General features: G+C 41.4%; 1 protein-coding gene across 4 annotated transcripts; it reads left to right on the forward strand.

The window, feature by feature from the left end:
• Positions 1–2,314: 2,314 nt before the first annotated feature.
• Positions 2,315–15,764, forward strand: hdlbpb (high density lipoprotein binding protein b; the record flags this gene model as incomplete). 4 transcript variants are annotated; one of them, XM_083885916.1, is made up of 26 exons in its annotated part: positions 2,315–2,390; positions 2,618–2,769; positions 3,036–3,251; positions 4,351–4,557; positions 5,110–5,325; positions 6,704–6,910; positions 6,996–7,103; positions 7,272–7,376; positions 7,721–7,799; positions 8,627–8,766; positions 8,845–8,949; positions 9,059–9,172; positions 9,268–9,354; positions 9,469–9,600; positions 10,751–10,969; positions 11,081–11,302; positions 11,423–11,662; positions 12,030–12,195; positions 12,847–12,974; positions 13,072–13,176; positions 13,421–13,555; positions 13,655–13,798; positions 13,914–14,093; positions 14,231–14,347; positions 15,361–15,516; positions 15,672–15,764. In XM_083885916.1, 26 exons carry the CDS (start codon positions 2,315–2,317, stop codon positions 15,762–15,764), a joined length of 3,849 nt encoding a protein of 1,282 aa, XP_083742042.1. The 4 variants fall into 4 exon arrangements, with proteins under 4 accessions (XP_083742042.1, XP_083742043.1, XP_083742044.1 ...); XM_083885917.1 differs by having other exon boundaries at positions 11,423–11,641; positions 12,030–12,207; XM_083885918.1 differs by having other exon boundaries at positions 11,423–11,641.

Raw genomic sequence — 15,764 nt, forward strand, 5'->3', positions numbered from 1 at the left:
TCCTGTGCTTTAACTCCAAATGATCTATTTGTATTATGAGATTTGATGCATTATTGTCATTGTTGTAATAAAAACTTGTTTGGTAGCTATAAGAGAAACCATCAGCAATAAAAAAACACACACAATTAAGTGAAAACAATGCATTGTAAACAGGTATTCAGAATAAACAGAGGTGTTGCACACATTGTAATATATATATATATATATATAGTATTTACAGTGTAAAGTGGTAAGTGCATTTACAGAAGCTTTATGAGCCAAACTTGATACATTGTGGACAATAAAATTGTATTTATCGTCAATAAAATGTGGAAGATGCGCTGAGATCCGTTACTAACGTAAAAATACCAAAAAACAAAAATCAAGTGCCATTATTCCCTTTCTTGTAAGGTGAACTTGTTTTTGTTTTTTTGGTCTTTTAAAATCCTGAATCTGGATTTGTATCCAGATCACCACTAAAATATAATTTCTTCCTTTATCTACCCCTTTAATCTTCAAACTACTAAAAAGACCTTCATGGTTTTTAAAGCATAACTTTAGTTAACTGTACTTCAAGTGTCACAAGTAGTCAGACATGAAGCCTTATAATTGTAAATTAAAAGTAGCTGCACACAACACATTGATTAATGCTAGATTTTATTTTCATTTAAGTATGTTTAAGAATATTAAAAAATGGACTCCACATTGTATGTCACTTTATTTCACCTTTCACTAAAATTATATGAGTGAAAATCTTCATATTTCATGCACCAATTATTCTGCACACTATTACTGTTTTTGCATGTTCAGTATCTGTTGTGGAGACCTCTAGAATACAAATCAATGCTGATGCATGATTTTGTGGCGTCTGATCAGCTATGCTGCTTTAAGGTAATATCCACCTGTGAGTCCAGAAGATCAAGGGTGGAATCATCAAATCACTGAGGGAAAGACAGAGTTTTTTTTGTTGTTTAACTTGTACAGTTAAACTTATCTCAGTCCTCATATTTATTCCAACTTTTTCTGGGACATTGCATTTGTAAAAGTTTAAGGAGGGTCAATTGGAAGAGCAACAGAGAAATGGGAGGGGACTGAGAAGAAGGAGAGTGAGCTGGATCCAAACTGTATAAGGTGCAGTGCAGTGTGGGTGTTTACAGTATTAACTCGGTATCTGTGCTTTAGAGCTTTTTGATTTACAATGTGGACTTTTAGTCTTATTTTGTCCCCCATGTGCATTCAGGAGCTGAAACAAACACTCACACTGAAGCGCCTACGGTAGCCGCTAACTGGACGGACTCTCTGGCAATTGACCTTTTGCAGGTAAGCCTGGACTATATTTCTCACAGAGTTAATAATTCATTGATATCTATTTTGCACTTTTTTTTGACTGCAGTTGCTTCTCTTGCTTGGCTTTTAAAATTGGTTAAGCGCTGACTTCTGAATACTGAATACATGCTGGAAGCACAGAGAAAAAACCCCAGTTTTTAAAAAGTAACTCAAAGTCATCATTGTACTAAGCTACAAGCACAATACAGAAGATCCACAGATTAATTTGCGTGTCTGTTTAGGAGTTGGAAAGATCACCTTGGCTGTCAGCAAAGATTCCTTGGTTGAAAACAAACATATTATGTAAAATGAAAGTTAGGCTCATCCCATGCAACGACCTCTACTTTTGACCTGGAGCATGAATGTATTGTAAAAGGAAAAGAGGGATGTAAGGGGCAGAATTAGATCTCCTTCACAAGCTAAGGATGGAGGATGTTGTGAAGTATTCAAGTTAATTTAATTTCAGCCTGGACAACCACAATAGTCTCCCTGAATCCTGCAACATCCTGAGTTCACAAAGTTGGCCTCTTCCCTGTATTCAGAGATTTGCAAATATGTTGTTTCAGTCTTCCCTCTCCAACTGGAGCAAAGTAACAAGATGACAAGATCTTGTTTGTAAAGAATGTGAGCAGCCGTTGTTTTCAGCCAAGCATTTGACGTACAGTATGACTTGTGATAACCTCATCCCTGAGGCTTTGATTTGCTTTGGTTTTGTTGTTTGCCTCAGGCATGCAAAGTGTTAATTGGAGCACCTCAGGTGTTTGGGCGCTGCATCAGGAGCTTCTGGGGCCTGTGTAGAGCAGACCTAAAGATGGTGACATTTAGAATAAAGCTTCTGTCTGTATTTCTGAAGATTTTGCTGGATCAAACAGTCAGTGCTTTATGAATATGAAATCTCACGCAGATAAAGCAGCTAATTGTCCACCCAGATAATGGGGTCTGATTTTTAATTCAGGTTTTTTTTTGTCTCCTCTTCTTCTCAGTGGAATAGCGGAATAAATCTTGAACTATGAGCTCAGTGGCTGTGTTGACCCCGGAGAGCTTTGCGGAACATCGTAGTGGCCTCAAGGACCATGAGATAACAGGTAGAGTCCTGTTATAACATGCTTTTATGAACATAGCCCAAACTAGTTAGCCACACCAATCCAAAAGAGCAGGTATTTTCTCCTATTTACCTTTGTGTTTGATTATTCTGTATGTCATACCTTCTAAAGCTTTCTCTACAGGGCAGATATTGTTGTTGTCTCCTTGCATGCACACTGTTTACTTACCTCGTCCTGAACCTTTTTTTATCACTCTCTCTCTGGGCCAGGCTGCGTCCCAGAGGATGAAGCCTACATCCCCACTTACCTGGAAGCCTTCCCTCCGCTGCCAGAGAAGGGAGCACCAGGAGAGAAGGCTGGGGAACCGGCTTCAGCCTGGGGCAGCAGGATCAGGCCCATTAAAGCTTCTGTCATCACCCAGGTTAAACAGCCACTGACTGCATACATAAACAGACACACTGACGTATACACTTGCATATGAAAGAAAAAAGTTACCATTGCTTATGCTCACGCTCTAATTTTCAAACTGTTTTTACTTTAAAAAGGACAACAAACCCCCACTTTACCCCAGGCCATTTTAGCTGCTTTGAAGCTGTACAGTAAACTTCAGCTGTTACAGAAAAACAAACAATGAAGACGGGTTGTTTGAAAAGTGAACACCTCCCCTCTAACCGGCTCTGTCCCCAGGTGTTTCACGTGCCCCTGGAGGAGCGTCGCTACAAGGACAACAGCCAGTTCGGGGAGGGTGAAGAGGCCAAAGTGTGCCTGGAAATCATGCAGCGGACGGGGGCCCATATTGAGCTGTCCCTGGCTAAAGACCAGGGCCTGTCCATCATGGTCACCGGCAAACTGGACTCTGTCATGAAGGCTCGCAAGGAAATTGTGGCTCGGCTGCAGACACAGGTTATTTTATTATGCGTGTTTGTGCATGTGTTATATTAAATCTCTAAACTGTGGAGTATCCTGTGCAGTTTTCTTGCCTATATCAATTATAAAGAAGTTGGTGACATAAGCTGCATTATATCAAAGCAAGTATAAATAGTACTGTAAATGGTTTGCATTTATATAGTGCTTTTCTAGTCTTGATGACCACTCACAGCTGCTGTATACTACAGCATTTTACATTTTATAAACACATTAAACACATCCGTGGCATGTAGACTAGCAGAGTTGGGGAATCGAACCAACAACCTCTGAGTTGAAAGACGACACATTCTACCACTGAGCTACCGATATGTTTTTCCGCTAGCCTACTTTAGGTTAAGTTGTTTGTTTTGTTTTGAATCGTTTGGATTTATGGTTCACTTCTTTGTTTCAGTCCCTCATTAGCATGACTGAAACATTAAAGCTTTTATGTGATTCCTTCTTTTGGGTTTTGGTAATAAATACGCTTGGAAAACACTGCTTAGTGGAAGAGCACCGCCGCTTTAGCTGATGAAAGAGAACAGATGAGTTTTAATTTGAAATGTGTTCGTTTTATGTTTTTCAATTTTCTCTCCTGACGTCCGGGACAATTAGTGGTTCGTTTTTAGGAGATCGTTTTAACACGAACCAAAGAAAAACAAGTATGGTTAGTTTTTGCAGCAGATAGAAAAGGACTTGCTGCACAGGTTGGCTACTTAGGGACACATAGTTGAGGTGAAATATGGTCGTCAGCTCCCTAGAGCGGCCTCTTCTCGGCAAACTTGCTGATTTATACTTCAGTTGCTGCAGTGAGCTCCACCTGTTTAGCTGAGCTGCAGTTTTCAACACAATAGTATGGAAAACAATCTGTACTCTTCGCAAAGTCAAACACCTTTTGTTTTTGTTTACCTTTACCCCATATTTGTTCAAATGGATCTGAAAGTGCTGCATCAACAAATGTGTTTTTTTAATGGACGTGTGTCAATGCTATCTGATTGAGATGAGATTTATCTAATACTAACACAATTATGTTCTCTCATCCTGTTGTTATTTTTGCCCTGTCACTGTTGTATAACTTAATCTCATTTGCCTTGCCCAGGCCTCGGCTACAGTTGCCATCCCCAAGGAGCACCATCGCTTTGTTATCGGCAAGAACGGCGAGAAGCTGCAGGAGCTGGAGCTGAAGACGGCCACGAAGATCGCTATTCCACGTCCCGACGACCCGAGCTGCAACATCCGCATCACCGGCACCAAGGAGGGCATCGAAAAAGCTCGACATGAGATTCTTCTCATCTCTGCCGAACAGGTCAGTGTGTGGGCTTAATTTCTGGTTACATTTTTAAAAGATGTGGGAGAACAATTGTATTACCTTTTGTAGGTACCTTTTATAGTCTGTTTCTACATAATTACTGGTAGAATATTGAACATAGAAATTTGACGTCTCCTAGTTTGCAAGGCAAGTCTAACAAGGAAGTAAGAATTTATTAAAAAGTTACCAAATTTGGAAGAACCTTTGGTTTTAAGCATGTGGGAAAATTAGCTTTCTTCTCACTAAAGTCAGTCAATATGTTCCTGAGGATCTCAATCACTAGTTTCAGGCTTGTTTTCCTGAGAAAAATGGAACATAAAAGCCTGACACATGAGTGGACGCCACTGTGAAAGCCTGTGAACGTCAAATCCTACATTTTCCGCCACCAGAAGACCCTGTTCACTTTTTATATACGTTCTATGATATTTTAATTACCTCTCGATTCTTTTGCCTCTCTAACCACCGAGGTCACCACGTTTCATATTCTCATATTCTGCTGTGTGATGATGATGAAGTGTTTGCCTCCTCGCTCACCCACTCACTCATCAGGACAAGCGTGCGGTGGAGCGTCTGTCCCTGGAGAAGGCTTTTCATCCCTTCATCGCGGGCGCCCACAACCGGCTTGTGCAGGAGCTGAGCCAGGAGACGGGCGCCCGCATCAGCATCCCTCCTCCCAGTCTGCCCAAGGACGAGATTGTTATCACCGGTGAGAAGGAGGCCGTCGCCCTGGCGGTCAACCGCATTCGAGCCATCTATGATGACAAGGTACAGTGATCGTATCACTCTGCTTGTTCTAACTTGGCAGAATTGATTTGTCATGTTTTAGTGGCTTAGAATTATCTTGAATAACTCCACTTTAATTACCATATAAGTCACAAAAGATACAATATTATGCACATTTTCTGAAATTAAATATCGAAAAACAAGAAGACTAATGTTATACAATTTGATGAGTGGTGTACTTACATTAGCCAAAACATTTGCAGTGCTCCATAATCCATATTCAAGGTAATGGGTCGTTAAATTGTGGTCGCCTTTGAATGACATCATACCCTTTATCGTTTCTGCTGTAACTGGGTCAAACATAAAATGAATTCCAAAAACACCCAAAGTCATTAGCTGTAGGTGTGAACAGTTAACTCATTTAACTGTTCACATATTACACTGTATCAAGTAATCCTACATTAAACTAACTCTAAACTAAATTAACTCAATACTGCGTTAATGCTACACTGGTAATTCTGTGTTCTGCTGCTAAAACGTACAGGGAAATCAAACAAGACAGCAATTTCCATGAGCTATTGCTTCTTCCTGAAGTCATCAATTTAAGTTTTTAGTGTTTTGACTGTGAGACCCCCAGCAGCAGAAATTACATATATATACTGTCCGTTTCATCTCGCTGCAGTGTTCGAGTATTCAGGTGGACTAATGGTAGAGGCAAAATCTGCAGCATAATATGTTCTGTAACTGCAGCATTCACACTTCAGTGCCAAACAAAGACCTTTGTTTCATGGCGTACTGTCAAAAAGTCATACTGTTTAAGAACACTACCCGAGCTAACCAAAGATCAAAAATGGAAGCGTAGAAAAAACGCTACAGCAGCAGGTTGTGGCTCAGTTTCAGGCTGTGAGGCTTCACATGCATGAGTGGTGATGTTTAATGTCTCAAAGTTACCTCCATCTAGATCTTAAACCTCAGCTGGAATAAAAATGTTTGTCACAGTGAGACAAGTGTGTGTTTTTTGGAATTAGAAGGCTCAGACGATGTTGCAAGAAACTATAAAAGATGGATGGATGAGAGGAAGTGCGTGTTTACCAGATAAGCTCTGGGAAGGAGAAAGCCGGAGATAATGTGAAGAGAAAATTGGATTTTAGCAACAACAACAGGATGAGAATGCTAATGTTATGTGTGTATGGGGTGAAAACAAATGCATTTGTTTTGTGCTTTCTTCCTTTCATCCCTGTCATCTTTAATCTCTACCTGCCACATTCTTCCTGCTTCTTCCCTTTATATCCTGTTCCCATCTTTACTACACTATCTCCTCTGTTTTGCCATGGCCTCCAACTGCCCGTGTTTTTTTAGAGAGGATGGTTTTTTTTATGCCACTCATAACTTATCACTCTTGTACCTGCCCACCCTGCAGAAGAGGAAGACCACCACCATTTCTGTCGAGGTGAAGAAGTCACAGCATAAGTACATCATTGGTCCAAAGGGCAACACCCTGCAGGAGATCCTTGAGACCACAGGAGTGTCAGTGGAGATGCCTCCTCTGGACTCCGGCTCAGAGACAATCATCCTCAGAGGGGAGCCTGACAAGCTGGGACCAGCTCTGACACAGGTCTATGCCAAGGTGAGAAGATAGAGTGTAGACTAAGGAAGGTAAGGTAAGACATTTGATATTCCATGTTTGAACTCTTTTTTTAATCTCTGTGCAGGCGAAGAGTGTGATGGTGGTGGAGGTTACCGCTCCGGCATGGCTACATCGTTTCATCATTGGCAAAAAAGGACAGAACATCGGGCGAATCACGCAGCAGCTACCACGGGTAAGTGGTGAGAGCCACATGAAGAGTCACATGGCAGATGGAGGGGAGGGGATGGGGGGCAGCAGCAACATGACCGATAATGCTGAATAACAGGAACGGGGACATAAGACTGAAAGTTGAGAAGGAGAAGCGAATCTTTAATTGCCTGGTTTTCATTTCTGTGTGTAGGTTCACATTGAATTTACGGATGGTGAGGAGCGCATCAGTCTGGAGGGGCCAACAGAGGAGGTGGAGCAGGCTCAAGCTCAGATACAGGAGATCATCAAGGACCTGGTCAGTATTCACTCGTTGATTCTTAAAACATCTTCAAAACTTTTTGTCATGCTGGTGTTTTGTTGTGTAACAATTTTTTTAATTTATACCTTATTTTCAAAAATATAATTCAGTAGGCAATAACTGTTGATGTTAGGAGGTAATCTTTACAGCATAATTACTGTAATGATGATCGTGACTTGGACAAAACGCACACACCCACATCAGCTAGGTGTAAATGGGTTATTTTCAGTGCATTTACTCATAGGATCAAAGACCGTAGAAGCACAGGATTCAGCACTACACCACTTTGTACCATGATGCTCAAAGTCACTGTCAATTCTTAACTCCTCCTCTTTGTGTAGCTGGTGAGGATGGACTACACTGAAGTCATCATAGACCAGCGATTCCACAGACACCTCATTGGAAAGAATGGAGCCAACAGTAAGAAGACGTGTTGTAATGGTCTCAATAGAAATAACTGGCAATTACACTTAAAGGTCTCATATCATACCCCATTTTTCCAAGTTAACCTAGTTCCCTGGTGTCCTAATGAACATGTCTATGACATGATTTGGTCAAAATACCATAAGGATGAAGCACCGCAGCAGTTCAATCACCCTGCCAAAACAGCCCTGTTCAGAACGCTCTGTTTAGTAGTATCTCTTTAGGTCCACATTAAAGGTCCACCTTAAAAAAAAAAGTAAAACGAAACTTAAGGGACAGGAAATGACATCAGCCACAGAGGCTACTGGGAGCTAACAGCAGTTAGCATTTGGAAAAGTGATCATTTGCAGGCACATTGCCGTTATATATAACATGTATCAGCTGGACAGATAAATCCTCTGAGGCTGGACGTTTGTGTAGGACTCTGTGCTGCACTGTGGAGCCAAGAATAGAACTTTTCGCGGACTTCCGGTTTTCGGATACCGTTTCCCTCGCCAGCACTCTCACATGTTTTACGGACAAAGCGGAGTTCCCAAGACAACAATTCCAGGAATTAAGCGCATTGTGACGTCCCAATGAGTGTGGAAGTCAAAATCACATTTTATCTCCTGTACTAAGACTGACTACTTAAAACATGAGTAATTTTTTTCACAATTTGCCAACTGATAGGGCCTCCAGAGTCCCAAATATAAGGATTTAAATGATTTAAAAGTTGATTTTGCATAATATGGGACCTTTAACAATGCTAGCATTCAGAGTTTGCCATTTCTTTAAATGATTTAAGTTGATGTAAATGTTTCATTTCTCCCTCTCCCGCCCTGCAGTAAATCGGATCAAGGAGCAGTACAAAGTGTCAGTACGAATCCCCCAGGACTCCGAGCGAAGTGGTCTGGTCCGAATCGAAGGAGACCCTAAAGGAGTGCAGCTGGCACGCAGAGAACTGATTGAGATGGTTCAGAGAATGGTGAGAACAAATAGAAAATATAGACTGCATTATGTAGCCTTATCCTTATTAAGAGTGCCCCCCTCCCCCTGTTTCCAGGAAAACGAACGCACCAAAGACATGATAGTGGAGCAGAAGTTCCATCGCACAATCATCGGCCAGAAGGGAGAAAAGATCAAAGAAGTCAGAGATAAATTTCCTGAGGTGAGTGTTCACTCTCGCCATTCCTGCTGTCATTTTTACTTAATTATAATGGAGAAATATTTAATTGATTGATTGATTTGATCTTTATGAATATTATCTCATCTCCCAGGTCATTATCAATTTCCCTGACCCGTCGCAGAAGAGCGACATTGTCCAGCTGAGAGGGCCGAAGAACGAGGTGGAGAAATGTGCCAAATTCCTCCAGAAAATCATCGCTGACCTGGTACGACGCACCACACCGCTCTCTGTCATCATGTCTTTGTTTGTTTCTATCTCTCCATTGTTAAAGTGACAGCACCTTCCCTTTTTCTCTTGTAGATTGAGAACAGCTTCTCGCTCTCTGTTCCCATCTTCAAGCAATTTCACAAAAACATAATTGGTAAGGGTGGCGCCAACATCAAAAAGGTGAGACCACATATGTATACTTATAATGCATCATATTTTATTTTGAATGTTATGCCTGGCCCTTTATGTTTTTCCCAGCTAATTGACAATGACAAGTGTTATTTGTGTCACTAGATCCGCGAAGAGACCATCACAAAGATCGACCTCCCGACAGAGAACAGTAACTCAGAGATGATCGTCATCACAGGCAAAAAGAGCAACTGTGAGGCGGCCAGAGAGCGAATCCTCGCCATCCAGAGAGAACTGGTGAGAACTGGTTTGTCCTGATTATATAGCCTGTGAGGGTTTATTTTTGTTCATGGTCCCCAAAATGATCCTGTTGGCATGAGATGAGTTTATGGATTCGAGATTCTCTGAAGAGCTTCTTCTTCAAAAGATGGAAATTGTGTTAGTTGGCATCAGTGATACCTTTTTAGTCACGTTCTAGCAAATGAGCTAAAAAAAAAAAAATCTTGTTGAATCTTTCCTTTTTCCTTCCCCGCTTTTTCTAAAAAATGACAAACGATGATGATAATAGTATTTAAAGCAACAACAAATGCTGCCAAATTATAGTTTCCTTGGATTCCAAAGATGCTGAAGTCAAAACATTATGACTAATAAGGCATTAACAGAAAAGCTGATTGAGTCGTTTGAGTAATCGACAAGTCACATTTTTTTCCCTCTCTGTGTGTGCCTGCTTGTGTACACAATGCAATCTCTCTGATTTAATTGAGAGTTGGGTACCCCCCCGGTTGGCGTGTGGAGGGGGTACTGGGGGCTAGAGGCTATGACCGGCAGTGGGCAAGTTAACCCAAATCCTTAAAACAAGATTTCTGATTATTTTAGCTTCTTAAATGTGAATATTTTCTTCATTTCTTTGCTCCACATAACAATGAAATCATTCAAATTGAATCATTTTACTTTGTGGACAAAAACAAGACATTCAAGAATGTCATTCCCAGGTTTGACCAACACTGATCACGTTTTTTTTTAAACATTTTGTGACATCTTATGGACCAAACGATTAATCGAGAAAATAATCAACAGTTGCAGCTCGAGTATTAACCTATGTGTTTTTAAATGTCTTTGAGAGGGAATGGTGATTCTTTTTTTTGAAAGTGCACTTTACTATACATATCGACTGTTAATGTTACAGAGAACTTAAATAAAAGTCACTCATTGTTGTACAGCTGTGTTCCTCCGCTGTGTCAGTGTGATGACATCATCAAACGACTTTATTGGCAGATAGATTGATCTTAAAAAAAAAAGTAATTGATGCCCTAATGACTAGTATTTAAAATGACATCTCAACAAAACAAGAGTCCATATTATCTAAACTGAAAATAATATTAAAAAAATTAAGTACGTAATAGAAAAAGTCCATTAGACCCACAAATGTCCTCCTTCATCCCACCAGGCAAACATCAAAGAGACGGAGGTCACTATCCCAGCCAAACTGCACAACTCTCTGATTGGCTCCAAGGGCTGCCTCGTGCGCTCCATCATGGAGGACTGCGGTGGCGTCCACATCCATTTCCCCGCTGAAGGCTCTGGCTCAGAAAAAGTCACAATCAGAGGGCCAGCTGGAGAAGTGGAGAAGGCCAAGAAACAGCTGCTCCAGCTGGCAGAAGAAAAGGTTGGTGGGAAGAGAGGGGAAAAATGTGTGTGCGAGTGGATGAAAAGAGTGTAAGTTGTGTCCTAAAAAGAAGTGAGTTACTGTCGCCTCTTTCCTTCTCACTCCATTCAGCAAATCAACAACTTCACAGCTGAGCTGCAGGCAAAACCAGAGTATCATAAATTCTTAATTGGCCGTGGTGGTGCAAATATCCGCCGTGTGCGGGACAGGACAGGAGCTCGAATCATCTTTCCGTCACCAGACGACACGGAGCAGGAGCTGATCACCATTGTAGGGAAAGAGGAGGCTGTTCGTCAGGCTCAGAAGGAGCTGGAAAATCTGGTCAAAAACCTGGTAATTATACTGTGTGCTTAAATGTACTTGGCAAACAGAGAATATTTAAAGCCAAAGGCGGAATATAGTGGTTGTGGTGTGAACAATCTATTACTATTTTTCCATTCTCTCCTCCTCCAGGATGATGTGGTGGAGGACAGCATGGTGGTGGACGTTCGCCACCACCGCTACTTTGTATGTCGGAGAGGCCAGGTGCTGCGGGAGCTGGCCGAGGAATACGGCGGCGTGGCCGTGAGCTTCCCTCGTACTGGAGCCAACAGTCAGCGGGTCACTCTGAAGGGAGCCAAAGACTGTGTGGAGGCCGCAAAGAAACGCATCCAAGAGATCATCGAGGACCTGGTTAGACACATTAAAAACCCATTGTTGTGATTAAAAGTGTGTTTTAAAGACTTTAGCTCAATGTCTGTGTACAGATGGAAGCTAAATCAAAGGTCTTGTCAGAATTCACTGATGCTACCAACAGCAGCGGCATTTTATTTTAAAGGCAGGATCAAGAAGTCAGTAAGGACAGTTAATGTTTTCAAGGACTCTACATCCAGGGATTTTTGGGGAATAACTTTTCATTGGTTACTATGGTAACCAACTGATACCCAGTGTGGTGTTAAAGCATATTTTCCTCAGTGATTTGTGATGCAAGCTGTCCTCGCGGACACGATTTGTGTTTCAGTGTCAGTTCTGTTGTTACACAGCTGCCTTCCTCCTCTCTCTCTCTCTGTCTCTCGAGCAGGAGTCTCAGGTGAGCGTGGAGGTTGCCATCCCTCAGCGATACCACCGCGCCGTGATGGGGCCCAAAGGCTGCCGCATACAGCACCTCACCAGGGAGCACGAGGTTCAAATCAAGTTCCCAGAAAGAGACGACAGCGCTGCAGGTCAGAAATATAACACACAAAAGTGTAGCTGCAGCTGTGGCAGCACAAAAGCTCTCTGCATGTGTTGAAAATCTAAGAACGTAGGTGTAGGAATACCATAAATGTAGATTTGGCAATAGCACCTGCTGGCCATATATCCTCTTTCTTTATTATTTTGTTGAACTTCACTATATTTATTTTCAACAGTTTTAAAATGAAAAAACAAACTGTCAAAATGAGATCGAAAAATAAATTAAAACAGAAAATAATACCATACTTTTGACTTTATACGTTTGCAGATGTCCCACCAGCGTCTACAATCCATTACTAAAATAATGAACAATTTCAATAATTGATGAATCGATCTGTGTATTTTTTTTATTCAGTAATTAAAATAAGTTTTTTTCCAGCGTCTTAAATGTGAATATTTTCTGGCTAACCCTCCGTAAAACAAGGAAATAATCAACTGAACCATTTTGGTTTTTGGAAAAAACGAGACATTTGAGAACATGATCATTTCCAGGTTTGAGAAATGCAGATCAACATTTTTCAACATTTTCTGGACCAAACACTCGATTAATCAATAAAATAAAATAATGGCCCAATTAATCGATTATGAAAAAATTATGGTGAGTTGAAGCCGTATTCGACACGCGTCCAAATACACCCATTCACATTTTCTTGGTAAATTTTCAGGTCAGGAGGCTCCACCACAAGAAAACGGTGAAGTGAGTCCAGACGCAGAGTTTGTGCCCCGCAAGTGTGACATCATCATCATCTCTGGGAGGGTAGAGAAGTGTGAGATGGCCAAGGTCGCTTTGCTGGTAAGACACCATTTGTCTTCTTCTGTTAAAGATATGTTGCTGTCTCTCTTCTCCTTTTTCTAAATGACAATCTTGTCACCGCCGCCTCCTCCTCCAGGCACTGGTGCCCATAACAGAGGACGTGGAAGTGTCTTATGAGCTGCATCGCTACATCATTGGTCAGAAGGGTAGTGGAATCAGGAAGATGATGGAGGAGTATGAGGTTAGCTAACACTCTGGCGCCATCTTCTGGCCAAGGGACATGTCATACTGCAGGGCAATAAAGGCCCAAATCACTGATATAACAAGAAATACTGTGATAAGTGTGCTAAGCTAATGTAGCATGTATAAAGTCATGGATTTTCTCCATTTATATGACTTTTTACCTTTCAGAAGACGATATAAGTGATATGTGATTGACTGTGTGGTTGCATGTGTCATCTCTGTGTGTGTGTGCTGTGGTGCAGGTGAACATCTGGGTGCCTCAGCCTGAGAAGCAGCTGGATGTGATCAAGGTGACGGGGCTGGCAGCAAACGTGGAGCGAGCCAAACATGGTCTGCTGGAGAGGGTGAAAGAACTGCAGGCCGAGCAGGAGGACAGGGTAAACAAAGAGACATTTTAGTTGTTCAAATGTAATACATACTGTAAACTGTGCATATCGTTTGTGTTAGAAATATCCCGCTGCTTTGTTTGCTCTCAGGCTCTGCGCAGCTTCAAGGTGACCATGTCTGTAGACCCCAAGTTTCATCCCAAGATCATCGGTCGCAAAGGAGCCGTGATCTCCCAAATCAGAAAAGACCACGACGTCAGCATTCAGTTCCCCGACAAAGGAGACGAGCAGCAGGTGTGTCCTGTATTTTAGTTCAATGTTTTTATTTCTGCTGTCCTCGATTGACTTGTATGGAAACAGGTATTGACATATAAATAAAGTTTATATTTTCTCCCTTCTCCCCTCTCAGGATCTGATCGTGATCTCGGGGTACGAGCGAAATGTTGAGGAGGCGCGTCAGTCCATCCAGCAGCTAGTGGCTGAGTTACAGGAGATGGTGAGCCAAGACGTTCACCTGGACCCGAGGACCCACGCTCGCATCATCGGAGCCCGCGGCAAAGCCATCCGCAAACTGATGGAAGAGTTCAAGGTAAGGTTTGGTTTTGTTGTTTTCTCCAATCTGCAATCGGAAAACAGAGGAGTCAAGTTTTATTTGAGTCGTAAATCAAATCTGAACCTGATGTTACCTTCCATGTCACCATGTTTTCCTCTTGTAAACATTTTCAGGTGGATATCAGGTTTCCTCAGCCAGGTTCAGATGAACCTGACAAAGTGACCGTGACGGGTCTTCCAGACACTGTTGATAACGCCATCGACCACCTGCTCAACCTGGAGGAAGAATATGTAAGAATGATGAAGACGACTTTAGTTTGTCGTCCAAAATGTGACAAAAAAGTAATTGTTTGGGATGTCATCCAAAATTTGAACAAAAAGTCATGCTATAGTATGTTGTCCAGAATTGGTCAATATTGGTCCATAGTAGTATAGTATTATAGTATACTATACTATGACGTTTTGACCAATTTTGGACGACATACTATACTATGACGTTTTGACCAATTTTGGACGACATACTATACTATGACGTTTTTGACCAATTTTGAAAATTTTTGGACGACTTGCTTTAATATGACTTTTTTACCAATTTTTGGATGACATACTTTACGATGACGTTTTTGACCATTTTTGGACAACAAACTATACTATGTTTTTGACCAATTTTGGATGACATACTATACTATGACGTTTTTCACCATTTTTGGACGCATGCTATAATATGATGTTTTTGACCATTATGTCGTACAAAATTGCAAAAAGTGAAAAAAAATTGGTAAAAAAGGTCATAGTATAGTATGTTGTAAAAAATTGGTCAAAAATGTCATAGTATAGTATGTCCTCCAAAATGGATCAAAAACATCATAGTATAATATGTCGTCAAAAACGTCATAGTATAGTATCTCATCCGAAAATTGACAAAATTGGTCAAAAACGTCATAGTATAGTTTGTCTTCCAAAATTACTCAAAAATGTCGTCCAATATCGGAAAAGTAAAAAAAAAATGTTTTTCTTGTCCAAAATGTGACCAAAACGTCATACTATACTATTTCGTTGACCTCAATGTCATACTACACTATTTCGTCCAAAATCTGACAATTATTTCGAAAAAAAACTTTTGGTCCAAAATTTGAAAAAAACGTCATACTACAATATGTTGTCGACCTCAATGTCATACTACACTATTACGTCCAAAATCTGACCTTATTTTTGAAAAAAAAAATTGGACCAAAATTGGACAAAATATAGTATGTCGACCAAAATTTCAAGTTCACTTGAATGAGCTCACTGTTCTGTCTCAGATGCTCAGTGTGACGGAGACGGAGACATTGGCTGCTTACATGAAGCCTCCGTCTCGCTACGGAGGAGGAGGAGCAGGCGGAGCGGACGACAGCAGTGGAGGTCCAGCGAAGGGCTTTGTGGTGCGGGATGCCCCCTGGAACGCAGCAGGGACCAAGGTGGGGGCGCGCAGAGTTTTCGTTGTCTCGTCTCGTTGCCATAAAGTCGGAAGGAAATGAAAAAAAATGGCAACAAATAATACACAATTACCCATTTGCATATGTGTGCGCTCATTTCTTTTATTTGTTTATTTATTTATCCATCCATTCCACAGGCTCCTGACATGAGCAGTGCAGAGGATTTCCCCACGTTTGGAACCAGCGTGGCCCCCAAACAAGCGTCAGCCTGGGGCCCTAAGAAGTTCTGA

Source organism: Microchirus variegatus (assembly GCF_963457635.1).
Source record: "Microchirus variegatus genome assembly, chromosome: 2".
Lineage (NCBI taxonomy): Eukaryota > Metazoa > Chordata > Actinopteri > Pleuronectiformes > Soleidae > Microchirus > Microchirus variegatus.